Raw genomic sequence first — 17727 nt, forward strand, 5'->3', positions numbered from 1 at the left:
CCTCCTCCTCCTCCTCCTCCTCCTCTTCTCTCTCTCTCTCTCTCTTTTGTATAGGGTTTCTCTGTGTAGCCCTGGCTGTACTGGAACTCACTCTGTAGTCAGGAGAACTGCCTGACTCTGCCTGCCTGGGATTAAAGGCACGCACCACTATTGCCTGGCAGTATTGGTTTCTTGAGGACTGAAAATTCATGATTCATGACAGACTTTGTTCTTTGGGTTAAAAGGTCACTTGCTAAAATTCTAATCCTGAAGATGTCAAGCTCAGCCCAATTCAGTATTTTCATCTCACTGGAAATGCTGTTAACAGATTTGGGTTTTGCTTGATTTACGTCGTTTTATTTTGGTCTCACTATGTAGTGTAGGCTGGCCTTTTGAATTTGCAGCAATCTTTGTGCTGTGCTGAGGCTCATGAGTGCTGGAATGGTGTTTAGTCTTTCCTAAGTGTGTGATTTCTAAAGAGGTAGATATAGAGAAGAAGGGATTGGCTTAACCGGGAAGAGAGATGGACCTCAAGTCACAGAGATGAGACTAAGGTTTTATGGCAATCTCATAGTGCTACAAAACTAAGCTGCAGACACACCATGAGACATACATATATACCATGACATGAAAGACACCGACCCAACTCCCACTTACATGCCAAAGCTACTCAAGAGGATGATCTAAAACTCCATGGGACTTATTCCTTTACCTCTTCCTTGGCTCTTTGGAAACAGGAGTAAAGGTAACAAAAGATGTGCCTCTCCCCAGCATCTCTATCAGCAGAGAGATTTAACGTCGAAGAAGAAGTCATGCTGATCAAGTGGTTTCCTGGATCTTGAAGCAATAACCGAGCAAAGATGGCCTATTAACAAAAATAAACAAAAATACTAATCTACTGCAATGTAAATCCAGAACACTAAGATATAAAAAGTTTGATACATGCTTTGGCAAGAATCAGATGTAGTTCAGAATAAGGGGGAGGGTAGGTTTCAATATCTAATTACCCTAAAAATGTTAGGACCTAACTATATACATAGTTATTATAAAGTAGGACTCAAGTGTCTGGGATAGTCACAGCCAAAGGTCTCTTGTTGAATGGTGTTAAGAATCAGTGTTGAGGGGCTGGAGACATGGCTCAGTGGTTAAGAACACCGACTGTTCTTCCAGAGGACCAATGTTCAGGACGTACATACATGGGAGCTCACAACTGACTCTACAGTTCCAGAGGACCCGACTGATACCCTTACACAGGTCAGACACCAATGTACATAAAAATAATTAAATTTTAAAAACTAATCACTGACGAAACATGAAATCAATTTTTTTTTCGAGACAGGGTTTCTCTGTGTAGCCTCTCTGAGAACTGACTTGATCTGCAGACCACTCAATTTTTAAATTTTTTTAAAAATTATGTGCATGTGTTGTGTCTGTATGGGTATGTGCACATGCCTGTAGGTGCTCATGGCAGCCAGAGGCATTGGTTCCCCCGGAACTGGAGTTACAGGTGGCTATGAGCCATATGACATAGGTGCCAGGAATTGAACTTTGGTTCTCTGTAGCAGGATATGCTCTTAATAGCTGAGCCCTCTCTCTAGGCTCTTTATTTTGTTTTTCAAAACAGGGTTTCTCAAGTAACCCTGGCTGTCCTGGAACTCATTATGTAGACCAGGCTGGTTGTGAATTCACAGAGCTCTGCTTGCCTCTGACTCCCAGTGCTGGTATTAAAAGTATCTGCCACAATGCCCAGCTGGTAATCAGGTTTTCAAAGGTACAATACATTTATTAGGGCTCTGGCACCCTGGGAAGCAGTTACGGCTTTCTGTCCTTGATCTCCTGGAGGGCACTGGTTGTCCTGCTCTGTCACTCTCCACCTGACTCCTCCGAGCTCGCCACTCTTCAGCCAGTTCCCAGGCCCTCTTCTCTCCGCTCCCGCTCGTTTGTTGTCCCATATGGACACAGCTAACTATGTGGGGCTGGGAAACCAAACTTGCTGGTGAGCCATCTCCCCAGCCTGATTTTCATTTTTTTTTGAAAGTGTGTGAGGAAGAGATGGGCTTATTTTAGGAACTTAAGAGTCTAATGGGAGTGATAGGGGAGGTTCCATAACAAGCCATTAGAGACAGTGACAGTTCCCATAAGAAGTATAAGAAGTGGATAAGGAACTCAGAGGAGGGAATGAACAACTCTTTTCTGGCAACTTTGACGGCATTTTAACTGGTCCTTAAAGAATGGGTGGATTTGGATGTGTGGGCAGAGAGGAATACCACACACAATAGGAAGAGGTGGAAGCAAGCCAAGGTGTCTGGAGAAGGAACAGGATCTAGCAGCATGGCTGCAGTTTGCTGAGGGCACACAATCAGAAATGGTACCTGCTCGACATTGCTCATATCAAGCCAGTCTTGATCTTCCAGCTCTACTGCCATTTCTTCCAAATACACACAACGGCTGGGGATGCCATTCCCGCTTTTCAAGTTTGGGTCACCTGTGAAACAGTTTTAATCTGATGGGTTAAAGGTAGTGTTCCTGTCCTCATGACACGGTTTTGTTTTCCTTCTTTGACACAGGGTCTTGCTATGTTGCCTAGGCTGGTCCTTAACTTTTAGGCTCAAGTAGTCCCTCCTGCCTCAGCCTCCCCAGCAGTGGAGACTAAAGGCATGTACAGCTGTGCTCAGCTTCCAGCAACTGACCTTGATAGCAAGTCTCCTGAATTCACTACAGTGATCGATACACAAAGAAGCTACACAGCATACTGTTATGGACCCTCAGTATGACATGTAGGAAGAAAATTCCAGATACTAGCATTAACTTTAGGGTTGAATTACAGACAGGGCACAGAGGTAAAACACATCTGGATTTCTCAGCATCCATGGAAGAAGAAATCGGGGTTAGCTACTCTTTCTACTTCCTTTTAAAGGTAGTAGAGACATGTAGTTACACAGCCCAGTAAGCACCAAAATGGCAACAGAAGTTAGATCTGTAGAAATACTGTTTGTTTTTTTGAGACAGGTCTTCTTTGTGTAGCCCTGGCTGTCCTGGAACTCATGCTGTAGACCAGGCTGGACTTGAACTCAGATTCACCTGCCTCTGCCTTGCAAGTGTTGAGATGAAAGGTTGTACCACTACCTCTTGGCTGTTTTTTTAAAAAAAACTTATTAAACTAAACCCTGTGCTCCAGGGAGGACAGGGGTGGTTTTAACCATTAGACACAGCAATTTTCTAAGAGCCAAAGTAGTCCCTGGACCAAGCCAAGAGGGAAGAAGAGACAATCAATTGGTGGGTGTAAGTCCACAACTCACTGTTGTCCAGGGTAATGAGGAAGATCCTTTGGATCATGTGATTGATGTTGAGTTGCTCACATATTTCTTGCTGTGACCGGAAGGAGCGGCTAATCTCAGACACAGAGTAGTCAAATTCATCCAGGCTCTCCGACACACTATTATCCGAATCATCTGGGCTTGCTGGGAGCTCATCTGCCAGAACACGTAAGCTGTTACACAGTATGCTCCTCCCTTAGGACAAACACACTACCTAGAACGAATGTAGCCGCCAGAACAACTGTAGGTGTGAAACATTCATCTCACTAGGGAGCAACTCAAGCCAGGCAAGTGAGTGTAGGCTTCTGAAATTGCCTTCTATACAGTAAGCTTTATTTCTTCCACCCATAATTGTACCCCACCTTGCCAAAATTAGCAACATTATCCAACATTTTTACAGAAAAAATAATTATCAAATAGATCAAATGACAGTAATTATTTTAAATGTATGGCCTTTCCTCGGAGAATACATTTGTTCTGGTAATTTTACACTCAGGAATATATCCTGTAGAAGGGCTTGTCCAATTGGTACCTTATAGATAGCTGCTTAATTCTGCAGTGCTCCAGACTCTTGTGCTAGCATTCATTACCACTGTTTTTTTATTTAAAGAATTGTTATGCTTTTCAGCTGCCTTTCCTTGTCTCTTTGACATTATTTTTGTGTGTGGGAATGTGTCAGTGTGCACCTGGAGGTCAGAGGCAGTCTGTAGCAACTAGTTTTCTCCTCTTGTATGGGTCGTGGGGACTGAACTCGGGTCATCAGACAAGGTGGCAGGACCTTATCTGCTGAGCCATCTCATTGGGATCATTTTTTAATGGTGATTTTAATGAGTATGTATGCACTGTGCGGAAATACACATGCTCAGCCATCTCTCCATGTCTTTTTGTTATTGTTAATGACAGATTTGTACCATACTTTAGAACATTTTTTTAACCATTTCCTTATTTTTGTATGTGTGTGTGTATGTTTATGTGCCATGACATGCATTTGGAGATCTCAGAACAACTCAGGGGAATTCTTTTTCTCCTTCCACTATGTAGTTTCCAAGGATCAAACTCAGGTCATCAGGACTGGAAAGCAAGTGCCTTTGCCCACTGAGTAATCTTACCAGCCCCTTAGCCGGCTTTAAAGATTTTATATATATATACATACATACACACATTTGCATGCATATATGTATGTGTGTGTTGTCTATAAGTATGCTTGCATACCAGAAGAGGGCAACAGATCCCATGGTACTAGTTATAGATGGTTATGAGCTGCCATGTGGGTGCTAGGAATTGAATCCAGGATCTCTGGAAGAGCAGCCCTTAACCACTGGGTCATCTCTCTAGCTTCTCAACTGGCTTTAAAAAATTATTATTTTTTTGGTATAGGTGTTTTGTCTGAATGTATGTATATGCAATGCATGTGTGTGCCTTATGGCTGAAGAAGTCAGAGATGGCATTGAAGCCCCAGAACTGGAGTTGCCAATGGTTACAAGCCACCATGTGGGTGTTGAGAACCAAACCCAGGACATTTACAAGAGCATCCCATGCTCTTTAACTGCGAAGCCATCTCTCCAGCCCTCCATAGGCCTTCCTGTGAGTCATTCAGAGGCCTTCTTCATTCCACTTACTGTGTTTGTGTTTTCTGAAACAGGGTTTCCTGTTGTCCACACACTCGCTATAAGGATGATCTTGAATTTGTAATCCCCTTTTCTCCACCACCACACACACCTGCTTTCATGTTGCACCTGGGATTAAGCCCAGATTTTGTGCTTGATTGGCAAGCACTTTACTAACTGAACTATGTCCCCAGCCCTGTTTTTCGTCTTTGATATAGTGTCTTATGTTGCCCAGACCAGCCTTAAACTGTCGGGAAGGATGGCCTGACCTTCCAATCCTCCTGCTTTAGCCTCCTGAGTAGCTGAGATTATAGGCCAGCACTAGCTGGCCCAGCCCATCTCATTTCTTTTAACAGTTGTGTAGTAATGTACTTTTTGCCTTTACTATGGCTTGTGTAGTCACTTAAACTCCATGTTTACTCATCAGATGAACATGAGACCTGTTCCAGGGTTTCATGATCTTAAGAGATACAGCACTGAGTGTAATCTGATTGTTTTTGTTCACGTGGGTGAGTATTTTTATAAGACAAAAATCTGGGAAGTAGAATTATTGGCTCAAAGAGCTTGAGAACCACAGAGTGGGTGAGATTGCTCAGCAGATAGAGGCACTCGCTGCCAAGCTTGGTGCCATGCGTTCAATCCTTGGAGCCCACATGGGGGAAGGAGAGAACTGAACACCGCGAGTTATTCTCTGTCCTACACATATACACACATACACACTAAATGAACACAATACAACAACTTTTAAAGAGCTAAAGTATTTTAAAAGTTAACACAATTTATTCTCAAAGAGACTGATTTTATCTACACAACTAGCTAGGAGTTTGAGAAAATGTCTCCTAATTTTAATAAAATGTGATCTAGTTACAGAGGCAGCATGAAAACAGAGGAATCTACACTGAAACAAGGCACGCGTGGAGGAAAGGTCTACAGAACAAGAGAGGTCAAGAAAAACGTAAAGGGAACTGAGCGCTGCTGCCCTTCAATACGGAGAAAAATGATCACAGTATGAGCTTCAGGTGGCAGAAGACACATTTCTTAACCAGCTTTTATTGAGAACTGATTCCTGAACCAACTCAGCATGGCCTATAGAGGAGGAGGTGGGCATGGCCAGCCCCCCTCAGTGACCCCTTCCCAGTTTAGCCCTCGAAGTCTTTCTACCAACAGCACCCCAACACATAATATATGCATGGTGTCTGACTTTTTCTACCCAAACATGGGAGGTGTGGAAAGCCACATTTACCAGCTCTCTCAGTGCCTCATCGAGAGGGGGCACAAGGTCATAATCGTCACCCATGCGTACGGAAATCGAAAGGGCATCCGTTACCTCACCAATGGCCTCAAAGTTTATTACCTGCCTCTCAGAGTCATGTACAACCAATCTACAGCCACGACTCTCTTTCACAGTCTGCCACTGCTCAGGTACATATTTGTTCGGGAGAGAGTTACCATAATCCATTCCCACAGTTCTTTTTCTGCCATGGCTCATGATGCCCTCTTCCACGCCAAGACAATGGGGCTTCGGACAGTCTTCACAGACCATTCCCTTTTCGGATTTGCTGATGTCAGCTCGGTGCTCACAAACAAGCTTCTAACTGTGTCGCTTTGTGACACAAACCACGTCATTTGTGTCTCTTATACAAGTAAGGAAAACACTGTCCTACGAGCAGCACTGAATCCTGAAAGAGTGTCTGTCATTCCTAATGCTGTGGATCCTACTGACTTCACCCCAGGGCCACTTGGGAGGCATGACAGCAGGATAACTATTGTTGTGGTGAGCAGACTTGTTTACAGAAAAGGGATCGACCTGCTCAGTGGGATTATACCTGAACTCTGTCAGAAATATCCCGAGTTAAATTTCCTAATTGGAGGAGAGGGACCAAAGAGTATAGTTTTGGAAGAAGTACGGGAAAGATACCAACTACATGACAGGGTGCATCTTTTGGGAGCTTTAGAACACAAGGATGTCAGAAATGTCTTAATTCAAGGCCATATTTTTCTTAATACCTCCCTGACTGAAGCCTTCTGCATGGCAATCCTGGAAGCCGCCAGCTGTGGTCTACAGGTCGTCAGCACCAAGGTTGGTGGGATTCCCGAAGTCCTTCCAGAGAATCTTATTATTTTATGCGAACCTTCAGTAAGATCTTTGTGTAAAGGGCTGGAAAAAGCTATTTTCCAAGTGAAGTCAGGGATGTTACCGGATGCAGAAAATATCCACAATGCAGTAAAGGCTCTCTACACCTGGCGGAATGTGGCGGAGAGAACCGAGAAGGTGTACGAGAGGGCGGGGAAGGAAGCCGTGCTGCCGATGCATAAGAGGCTGAACAGGCTCGTCTCTCACTGTGGCCCACTTACAGGCCACAGCTTTGCTTTGCTGGCTGTGTTCAGCTATCTTTTCCTCATGTTCCTGAGATGGATGACTCCCGATTCGGTCATTGATGTGGCAATAGATGCCACTGGGCCAAGGGGAGCGTGGGCTCATGAGTGTCCTCATGATACAAAAGGAGACGAAACTGACAAGGCATCCAAAGGCAGGTGGAAGCGAGTCTGAACTGTAAACTTAGCAGTTCTATTAACACAGTTGAAAATAACCTTGTTCTTTTGTTTTTGGGCTTTGATGTTGACTTGACAAATCATGCTATCTCTGTAGCATTTACTGTTTCATTTGAAGAAAGCGAAACACTCACACGATTCCTGATCTTAGAAACTCCTTGCACTTCTTTAACTTTAGGGAGACTGGTTTGGCCAGTCAGGCATGGAAGTTTTAGATGACTAAAATCCCTTCAGTGGAGAAGTTTTAACATGACATGTTGGGAGTCTTGGGTGCTGGGTTAATTCTGGCCAGTTTTTAACATTATGCCATCAATTCAACATCTACCAGACACATACAAGCTTTCTTTAGGGAGATATAAATATGTGAACTATTTTAAGTCAAGCTGTTGTTTCTTTATTGGGTGCTGAGAGCATACTCTTGCACATGGGTCCACTTTTTTTTTTTTTTTTTTTTACTATGTATACAATGTTAGAAGAGGCCACGAGATCTCATTATAGATGGTTGTGAGCCACCATGTGGTTGCTGGGAACTGAACTCAGGACCTCTGGAAGAGCAGCCAATGCTCTTAACCTGAGCCATTTCTCCAGTCCAGGCAACATGTTTTAAGCACCTGCTCTGTATGAAATGAGGGACTAGGCAGTACCTGCCACTGAGGACTAGTTAATGTGGAGTGGCAACAGTTACCATGCCCCGAATGCTCTGCTACTTAATGTGAGGACAGTGGCGCCATCACAAACCTCCTCAGTGCCTCCCTAACCCTGCTGTACGCATTCTCCTAATTCTCCCAGGTGGACACCTCATCTCAAGTGTGGATGAAGAGCTTCTGCTTGTTAAGTCCCAGGAGCCAGTACTAGTACTACTACTACTGTACTAGTAGTACAGTACCAGTACTACACTAGCTGATACTAGTGTAGGCTTAAAAAATTACTTATTATTGTTGTGTGTGTAAGACAATGTTTCTATATACAGACCCTGATTATAACTGTCAGTGTATGTGGAAACACATCGTTCCACCCAGCTACTTACAATTATTTAAAGTGAAGTAAACATTAGTGAACATTGAGGAATTTTCTAATAAGATTGCATTTTTTTTTTTTCGAGACAGGGTTTCTCTGGGTAACAGTTCTGGCTGTCCTGGAACTCACTTTGTAGACCAGGCTGGCCTCAAACTCATAGAGATCCGCCTGTCTCTACCTTCCAAGTGCTGGGATTAAAGGCATGCACCACTATCACCAGGCTGTATTGCTTTTTTTTAAAAAATTGCAATGCTTTTGATGTTATGGTTATACACATATAAACCAAGGCTGTTAAAATATGTTCATGACCAAAAATAAAGATGAGAATGACATTTTAAGCAAACAAACAAAAATGTAATTGTTTAGGTTTTTATTACATTTCTTTAGCAGGTGTATGTTGGTTGCATGCTTGCTACAGAGCACATGCATGGTCAGAGGACACCTTGCTGTAGTCTTCTTTTTTTCCACCAAGAGGGTTCCAGGGACCGAACTCAGGACATCAGGCTTGGAAACAGGTGCCTCTAGTCACTGAGCCATCTCGACAGCCCCTAACTGTAGTTTCAATGGGCATTTTCCTATAGATTAGTAAGACTGGAATTTTTATCACTTGGTATTTAAATTACTGTCACATCTTGTCTTCTAGTTTTTTCCTACCTTTTTTTTTTCTTATCAACTGACATCCTTTAATGTTTTATGTTTTATAGGTGGACAACTTTTTTTTTTTTTTTTTTTAAGACAGGGTTTCTCTGCATAGCCTTAGCTGTCCCGGAACTTGCTCTGTACACCAGGCTGCCTTCAAAGTCAGAGATCTGCCTGCCTCCGCCTCCTGAGTGCTGGGATTAAAGGTGCATGCCTCCAGTACCCAGCTGACTTCTTTTCTTTCTTGACAAAGTGCTATTCTGAAAGTCTGGACCAAACTCTGAGAAGTAAGATGTTTCCCTGTATAAGTTTGGCAGATTTGAAGATCAGCATAGGAGGCCAAAGGTTCTGGCAGAATACTAACTGCTGGTGACAAACAGGTTGGACCAGGTGGCACAAGGAACCCAGTGTAAACAAACTGAGGTGAGGAGGTCCCAAGCCAGTAAGAACAGCATGTTCTTGCCTTATTCCTACAGCTTGCCACTCACAGTGCTCTTGTCTCCAGCCTGTTCCCAGCCAGCGAAGAAGCCTTGTGCTTACTTCTCTAGGCTCATCCACCAGCTCTTCTGCCCCTGCCTGCTGCTTCTCCCTCCTGTCTATTTGATCCTAATCGCAAAGCAAGGCCAAACTCAGCAGTGGACCCGAACTATACACTTTTTAAATAAACGAAGGGAAAATGTAAACTATTTCTCCCTTTTATCAAAGGAAAAAAAACCCCACTATTTTTGGGGAAGGGAGGGTCATTTCTAGTTTGAATCAATGTGACTTTCCCAGTAGACAATGTGTTTCAGAAATATATTCTAACCCCTCTGGTCTGTCTCCAGATAGAAAGAAGCTGTACTGGATCGTAAATTCAGTTCCAAATGAGGAAAGCCATTTTTCTGGCTATTGAGAGATTATTCTGAGTTTTGTTTTTCTTTTTTCATATTAAAACTAAGGATTAGATTCTTAGCAGTCTGTCCTAACAACAGTGAGTTACAAGGGGGGCCACTCAGCAGAGCCAAAGATACACTAAACCCAAGAATTCTTACGAAGTGCCAGGTTAAGAACAATCCTTTTTTTTGGTTAAAATATCAGAAACCATTTATGATTCTCTTATATATGGTTTCTACAACTGCATGCAGCTGGCTCACCACACCGCCTTGGTTTCCTATGTTAAAAAGCTACTCCTAGACAATTCCTTTCTCCTTTAATGAAACAACTTGCCAGTTTGTGATCACAGCTGCCATCTGCCCCTGTGGAACCACCTGTCAGCCAAGCTCTTTTTATGTGAGTGAGTGGACAGCATGGGGAAGTCCCTTGAACAAAAACAAGCCATGAAAACCAACAACAAACCAGGACAGACAGACAGACAGACAGACAGAAAATAAAGCAAAACAACTTCTGCCCCAAACTTAAGTTCTAATTGCGGTTAATTTTCTAAAGAATCCCTCCTCTGGAAGACCCGGTTCTAGGTCATGACATCTGCTGCTATTGGCTCCTCTACTTACCAGATTGCTGCTTCAGCTGCTCTTTTTGGATTGCTGCAAACTGCTTGGCATCAGCCAGGGAGCCAAAAAGAGCAGCAAAGGGGTTACTTGAGATGTTGTTGTTATTCTCCTGGTCTGTCATTTCACTTTAAGGTATCCTCCATCCAGCCCTAGGGGGAGGGGCTATGCAAAGGACAGGAGTTAGATTCAGAAGGGCAGACAAACACAATCACTGTAGTTACCCATCATTGTTTCTTTTCCCATTTCTTGAGCACTATGCCTTTGAAATGCTTTGAAGACATGCCAATTCCTGTTCCCAAACTCAAGACATATTTGGTAAGATGGTTACAAACCTACCAACTGGACACAGCTAAAACTCAAAAGGCTCAAACAGTCAGTGATTGCAATTCTCCATTAACTGTAACCATAGGCCCGAGACATAACACAAGAATTATGGATTTCCCATAAGTTTTTAAGCCAGCAGACTAGTCTTCATTCGCATGCAGAGAACAAGGTGGTACCTGCCAAGACCGCTACAAAGTGCTGAAGCTGGGAATTCCTTAGCTACACAGGAACCCAGGGCAAACCCTTTTCTAAAAGGCAGGCTTTCATATTACATGGGGCGGTGACACACACTCAGCTCACTATGTAGCTAAGAGAACCTTGAACTCCTAATCTTGCAAACACTTAAATGCTAGGATTACAAGTATGAAACACCATGCCTGTCTTGACACTCAGATTTGGAACGCTGAATCAAGGCCAGAATAGGATTAGCTGTGTGTTTGCAGGTCCCTCATGTATATTAAGTAACCTAATTTTACTGATAGGTTAAAACTACAGATCTGGAGCTAGAGAGATGGCTCATTGATTCGGAGTACCAGATGCTCTTCTAGAAGACTTAGGTTCAATTCCCAGCACCCACATGGCAGCTTACTACTGTCTGTAACTCTAATCCCAGCGCATCTGATGCCCTCTTTTGGCCTCCACACTCACCAGACATGCACATGGTACACAGAGATAAGACCAGGCAAACACCCCGCACACATAAAATAAATATAAAATTAATAAAAACAAAAACAAAATTACAGAATCTGCCTCAGCCTTCAGAGTGCTGGGATTACTAGCATTCATCATGCTTGACTAGTTTTTTTGATCCTATACTAATTTTTACTGCTTATCTATTTTTTATATTTAAAAAACAAATTCAACTGTCAGGTAGACTGTCTAACATAAAATAGATATAACACCTCAAAAATGAGGGGACAGGATAGGGAGGAGGAAGAAGATTCAATCTACTTTTAGTTAATTAGTCTATTTTTGAGACAGGCCTCATTATAAAGCCAAAGCTTTCCTGGAACTTGATGGCTAGCTTCAAACTCATGCTCCTCCTGTCTCGGCCTCCTGAGCGCTAGAATTACAGGAGTGTATCACCATTACATGGTCTTTCCAAGGCTGGCCTGAATTTGTGATCCTCTTGTTTCAGCCTCCCCAGTGCTGAGATTATAGGAACAAAACACCATGCTTAGCTTACCTTCAGTTCATGGAAGTAAGGTCCCTTACAAACTCACATTAACAAAAGCTAGTACAAATTGGAAAAGTTACCCTTAATTACTGGAGGAAGAGAGCTTATATCTTGGCATTTCTTTTTTTTTTTTTTTTTTTGAGACAGGGTTTCTCTGTGGCTTTGGAGCCTGTCCCGGAACTAGCTCTGTAGACCAGGCTGGTCTCGAACTCACAGAGATCCTCCTTCCTCTGCTGGGATTAAAGGCGTGTGCCACCATCGCCTGGCATATCTTGGCATTTCTATGAGTTGCTTCATGGCCTCTGTTAAATTTCCTGCCCCAGAGTTAAAAGCTAATTAGCCACAGTGACAGCTAGCCAGTCTGACCTCCTCTTAGGATGGTCCTGGGCTTTCCTACCACTCTAAGGAAATGAACTCTTAGATGCTGCTTTCCTTTCCTTTTTTTTTTTTTACCATGTATATTTACTTGAGCTTAATAGAAAATATCATATTTTATGTTGGAACGAATTGTCCTTGAGAGGCCTTTCTCCTATGTTGCCACTGGTTAAGCTTAGCTCATCTCTAGTTCATGTGGTGCCATCCTAAACTGTCTCATTGTTGGCTCACTACCTCTGGTGCCCCACCAAGGTATTCTGAACTCTAAAAGACGGCAAAAACTATAGTGAACTCTTGATATTTTGTCTCTGGAATAGTACCATCTTTTTTCTCAACATGACACCCTTGGTTTTTCTTCTGAGTATCAATTCCACTCAAGACATATGTCCAGATAATCTGGACATATGTGTTGATCTCATCCACCAGCTCCAGGAAAGGGCATAGAGGACAAAGTGACTGATCCATGAATGGGCAAAAGATCCTATCAAGGGTTATAGGAATCAGTGAACACTGTCTTTGGACTTCTGGCTAAATCTATCGAGAAGGGAACTCTTCCTTCTTGTGTTGCTAGGCTAGTAAAACACAAGCCCAGAGCTGTCACCTTTACACCCCCAAATTAAGCTACCATACAGGAAAACAGAACTCTTCAGATGTCTCAGTTATAGAAGCCAACCAATTGCATATGCCCGTTTGAAGAGTGTGTGTATGTACAGGTGTGTGGCATATATGTACACAGGTATGGAGGCCCATGGAAGACGCTGGGGTCTCTGATCATTCTCCTTATTCACTTGAGACAGGATCTCTTACTGAAGCTGGAGCTGAGATGAAGGCCAGCAAGCACCACCAATTCTCCCATCTCTGCTCCCCATAGTGCCAGGGTTACAGGGCTACATGTGGACACATCTAGTCTTTAAATCGAGGATTTAAACTCAGGTCCTCAAGCTTGAATATCAATAGCTCTTACCCACTAAGTCATCTATCTCCAGGCTTTTGCTGTTGTTAACTGAAGCAGGGTCTCACTGTGTTACTCAGGCTGGCCTTGAATTTAGAGTGATTCTTCTGCCTTAGTCTCCAAGTGCTAAGATTAGAGGCACAGATAACCATGTCTGGCTTGAGTAAGTTTTTTTAAAAATATAATTGAAAAGTCAGGTGTTGTGGCACATGCCTTTAATCCTGGCATTTGGAAGGCAAAGACAGGCAGATCTCTGTGAGTCTGAGGCCAGCCTGGTCTATAAAGAGAGTTCCTGAGCCAGACTGGGGTGGCTTACGCCTTTAATCCTAGCACTCCGCCTTTAATCCTAGCACTCCGCCTTTAATCCTAGCACTCTAGGCAGAGGCAGGTGAATCTCTGTGAGTTCAAGGCCAGTCTGGTCTACAAGAGCTAGTTCCAAGACAGGCTCCAAAGCTACAGAGAAACCCTGTCCCGGAAAAAAAAAAAAAAAAAAAAAAAAAAAAAAAGAAAGAAAGAAAAGGTCACACACACACAAATTTGAAGGGTCCAGATCATTAGACACGAGACAACAACCTGCATCGCGTATGTAAAAAGGAAGCTGAAAGTCAAGAAAGCCAAGGACACCGGTTCTCAAGACTATCAAGAGAGGGAATTTAGTTCCACAAATGCAGTAGTTCCTTAATTCTATACTCTTCTATTACACAAAGAAGCTAACCTTCTATTACATCCTATCCTTGTTTATATTGGGATTTAAAAACTTCTACATTGCATTCCTACACAGTCCTGTTTTGAGTAGAAGTTCATATTGGATTTTCTTTCTTCTGTGGCTGAAGTCTACTTATCTGCAGAAGTACTACATTATCCTTGAAAACCACGAAGTCTAAGCAAACATTCACTAGATGGCCCAATCTTCAGTTACTCCAGAGCCCTGCATAATCACAGCACTACTTGAAATCTGTATCAAGGTATGGACTTCTCTACTTGTCTTGAGATGCAGCAGTAGGTTAAGTTACCAGGCCAGACACTGTGGCTCTTTAGCACTCAAGCACGAGTAGAACAGAGAATGCAAATAAGCCTGCTGTCACCTTGGATGTTGTCTTCGTTAGTTTTAGCTGTACTTGGTATAGCTTAGAGACATCTGAGAGGAAGGCCTTGATCGGGAGCATGCCCAGATCAGAAAGGCACATGGACATTTCTCTGGGGGGGGACTGTCTTGATTGTTAATTGATACAGGAGCACTCAGCCCCATGTGAGTGGCACCTTTTCTTAGGCAGATAGTCCTAGATGCATAAGAAAGCTAGCTAAGCCAGGCGGTGGTACATGTCTTTAATCCCAGCACTCCAGAGGCAGATAGATCTCTGTGAGTTCGAGGCCAGCCTGGTCTTCAGAGCAAGTTTCAGGACTGACTCCATTGCTACTGGGAAACCCTGTCTGGAAAGAAAGAAGCAAAACAAAACAAAAAAAGAAAACCAGCTAAGCAGCAGCTAGCAAACAGCATTTCCCCATTATTTCTGCCTCAAGGCCTTACTTGAATTCTTGCCCGACTTCCCCCAACGATGAACTGTGACTAGAAGTGTGCAAATTATCCTCTTCTTCCTTTCGGTTGCTTTCGGTCAGAGTGTATTATTCCAACAACAGAAAGAAGACTAGAACAAACGCTAACAACAACAACAACAACAACAACAGGGTTTTGCCTACCCTACTAAACTCATCTTTTTCATATTTGCTTAAAATTGGTACAGAGACTTCTTTCTCTAGAAACAAGGCTATAGGGAGAAGGAGGACTGATCACCTGATTGATAATCTCTGTGGAGATTCAATTTAGATTTAGTCACTGAGCTTACACACGTAAATAAAAGTACCTAGAAAGGAAGAACTGTCTCATAAGATGGAGCCTGGGTATTCTGTTTGCTTTCATACTCACTTTGCCTATTTTAAATTTCTGTTTGAGTGTAGTGGTACACATCTGTAATCCTTGACTTGGGAAGGGGACGCAAGAGGATCTTGACACACAGTGAGACCTTGACTCAGAAATAAATAAGGGATTGAAGAGACGGTTCATTCAGGAGAGCTTCCTGTTCTATCAGATGATCAGGGGCTGGACCCCAGTACCCATAACAGGACAGTTCACAGATGCCTGCAACTCCAACTCCAAGGGGTCTAACAATGCCTTCTGCTCTCTGTAGGTATCCACACACTCTTACAAATACACAGCCATACACATAAATAAAAATAAAAAAGTCTTTCCGAGAAAGAAGGAAAGAAAGAAAGAAGGAAAAAAAGAAAGAAAGAAGAAAGAAAGAAAAGCCTGGAGAAATGGCTTTAGCAGCTAAGAGCACTTGAGTTCCCAGCACCCATGCTGGGTAGCTCTTAAGTTCCTGTACCTCCAGCTCTTGGGGATCCAATGCCTCTACTTCTGGGGGGCATCTGCACACATATGGCATACACATATACAGAAGCACACATGTACACATAAGTAAAAGTAAAATATCCTTTTAAAAAAGAAACAGTAGCAGTAATAAAAATAACAACCCTTTTTGTTTTCAACAGCCATATAGAAACACACCCATCCATTGTTAGGTTTTGGGATGGTACAACCACCAGTCTTTCAAAGCCTTTGGTTTTGATTCATTTTTAATAAGTCTTCCTTGATAACAAATTTCACTCTAAATACCTACTGCAGAAGTCTATATTTGTAATAAATGTCTATCATTGGTTCCATAAAATTCTTCCATCCTCTCCTGATTTAAGCTTTTACTTAGGTAGAGTACTGCTAATCCTTTAAGGCCACTATTGGGTCCTGTGAGCAGTTTTTACAGTGGAACTACCAGCAACACTGAAAAACCGAGACTGTTGAAACCAAGCTCTGTGCGTAGGGTTGGGTGAGGTGGGGTATAGGTCAGAGCTAAAGCGTACAAACACCAGCGCTTGTGTTCCAATCCCAACATTCCCTTTCCCCTGCCCAAATTAAGCTGTATTAAATCATACTCCACAAAGTCTCTATTTTGGAATTAAAAATGTTTCCAGAGTAACATGTTCTACCTGGAAATGCCTTCAGTGCTATACATGGTATCACAACAAAAATCCTTGTAACACATTTATCTGCAAGCTAGAAGGACCTCATCAACGGAAACACATGCACTCCCCAATCAAAAACAAAGCAAACAAAACAAACCAAAAAAACAAAACCCCATCAAACCCTAGCATCCTGTCTTGGGTCCCATTTTATAGTCTTTTCTCTGGAAATCAAAAGAGTGAGTGAGAGTGAGAAAAAAAACCCATTCTTACTCTTGAAGACAGAAACGCATCCTAAAGGGAACACCATTAAATACAACGCTTATAGGTTGTGGTCACATAATCTGAGAAATGATTTCTCAATCCAAGAAACACTCGAGCGGAATCCCAGAAGAGTTACAGCGACTAGTCCATCACTCGCCTTAAACGTCAACATCTTGCTACATGCATCCAACTGGTTTAATTACTCTGACTCGAGTTTCATTTCTTCCCGTTAGCATCTGGTTTTCTGTCATCTACTCCATATATTTATCTCGGGGTTTGACAAGAGATTCGTGGGGAGGAGGGAGACCCGGGACCCACCCACCATGCGCAGGTCCTAGATAAAAGAAGCCAAAAGACAGTCACAGCTAAGACTCAGGCCTTTTCTAGCGGGGGTTTGGTAAAGAAGAAAAACACGTGCAGAGACACCCGACGATGGCGCACCGTAAGGGTTTCCAGATCAGACAGGGTCGAAGTTCAAGAAGAGGAGCCCAGGTCAGGCAAGCACTGGAGAACAGCAAGTGTGCAGAAGCCTGGACAGGCAGCTGCTTGGCTGAAAACCCCGGTTGCAGTCCTCCTCCCCTGAAGATACCTTCTGTCTTACCAGAGCCTGAAAGGGCAGCAACGACGACACCTCACAGCCACAGCGACCAAAAGGTTCCCACTTCCGACTCAGCAAAGCTACCGGAGCTGACATCATCGCTGAGCGCCTCGCCTGTCTACCCCGCGCCGGAAGTTGGGCGTTGTCGGTTCTCGCTGTCTAGTGGCAGGCAAAACACCGGCAAGGCGCAAGCGCATGCTAGCTGACGGCTGGCAGGGGGCGGGCCGGAAGTGGCCTTGGGATTGGGCAAGGCGGAGGGGCGGGGTGGGGCGGGACTGGCGATGGTGCGTGGTTTGGAGTCTAGCGGGCAGTTAAGTTGCACCGTGGAAACCCATTTCTTGAGGGCAGATACAATATTGTTATCTCCGGCGTGCTCACAGACTGGCTTTCTGCTTTTTTTATGCTCCCACCTGTCCTATG

At 43.4% G+C, this 17727-nt stretch overlaps 1 protein-coding gene and 1 pseudogene across 1 annotated transcript in view; one reads left to right on the top strand and one right to left on the bottom strand.

Moving 5' to 3' along the window:
• The window catches only part of LOC101991805, a 39168-nt pseudogene extending 30003 nt beyond the window's left edge, over window positions 1-9165 (top strand).
• Ube4a (ubiquitination factor E4A) overlaps window positions 1-17406 on the bottom strand; it is a 43936-nt gene extending 26530 nt beyond the window's left edge. The window contains exons 1-5 of the mRNA XM_005347214.3: window positions 17311-17406; window positions 10603-10764; window positions 3279-3452; window positions 2352-2464; window positions 692-844 (exon numbers count right to left, since the gene is read on the bottom strand). Coding sequence (XP_005347271.1) covers window positions 692-844; window positions 2352-2464; window positions 3279-3452; window positions 10603-10723 — 561 coding nt within the window. The 5' untranslated portion in view covers window positions 10724-10764; window positions 17311-17406. The remainder of the gene's footprint in view (window positions 1-691; window positions 845-2351; window positions 2465-3278; window positions 3453-10602; window positions 10765-17310) is intronic.
• Window positions 17407-17727: the final 321 nt, after the last annotated feature.

The sequence above is a fragment of the Microtus ochrogaster genome, chromosome 5, assembly GCF_000317375.1.
Source record: "Microtus ochrogaster isolate Prairie Vole_2 chromosome 5, MicOch1.0, whole genome shotgun sequence".
NCBI classification, from domain to species: domain Eukaryota; kingdom Metazoa; phylum Chordata; class Mammalia; order Rodentia; family Cricetidae; genus Microtus; species Microtus ochrogaster.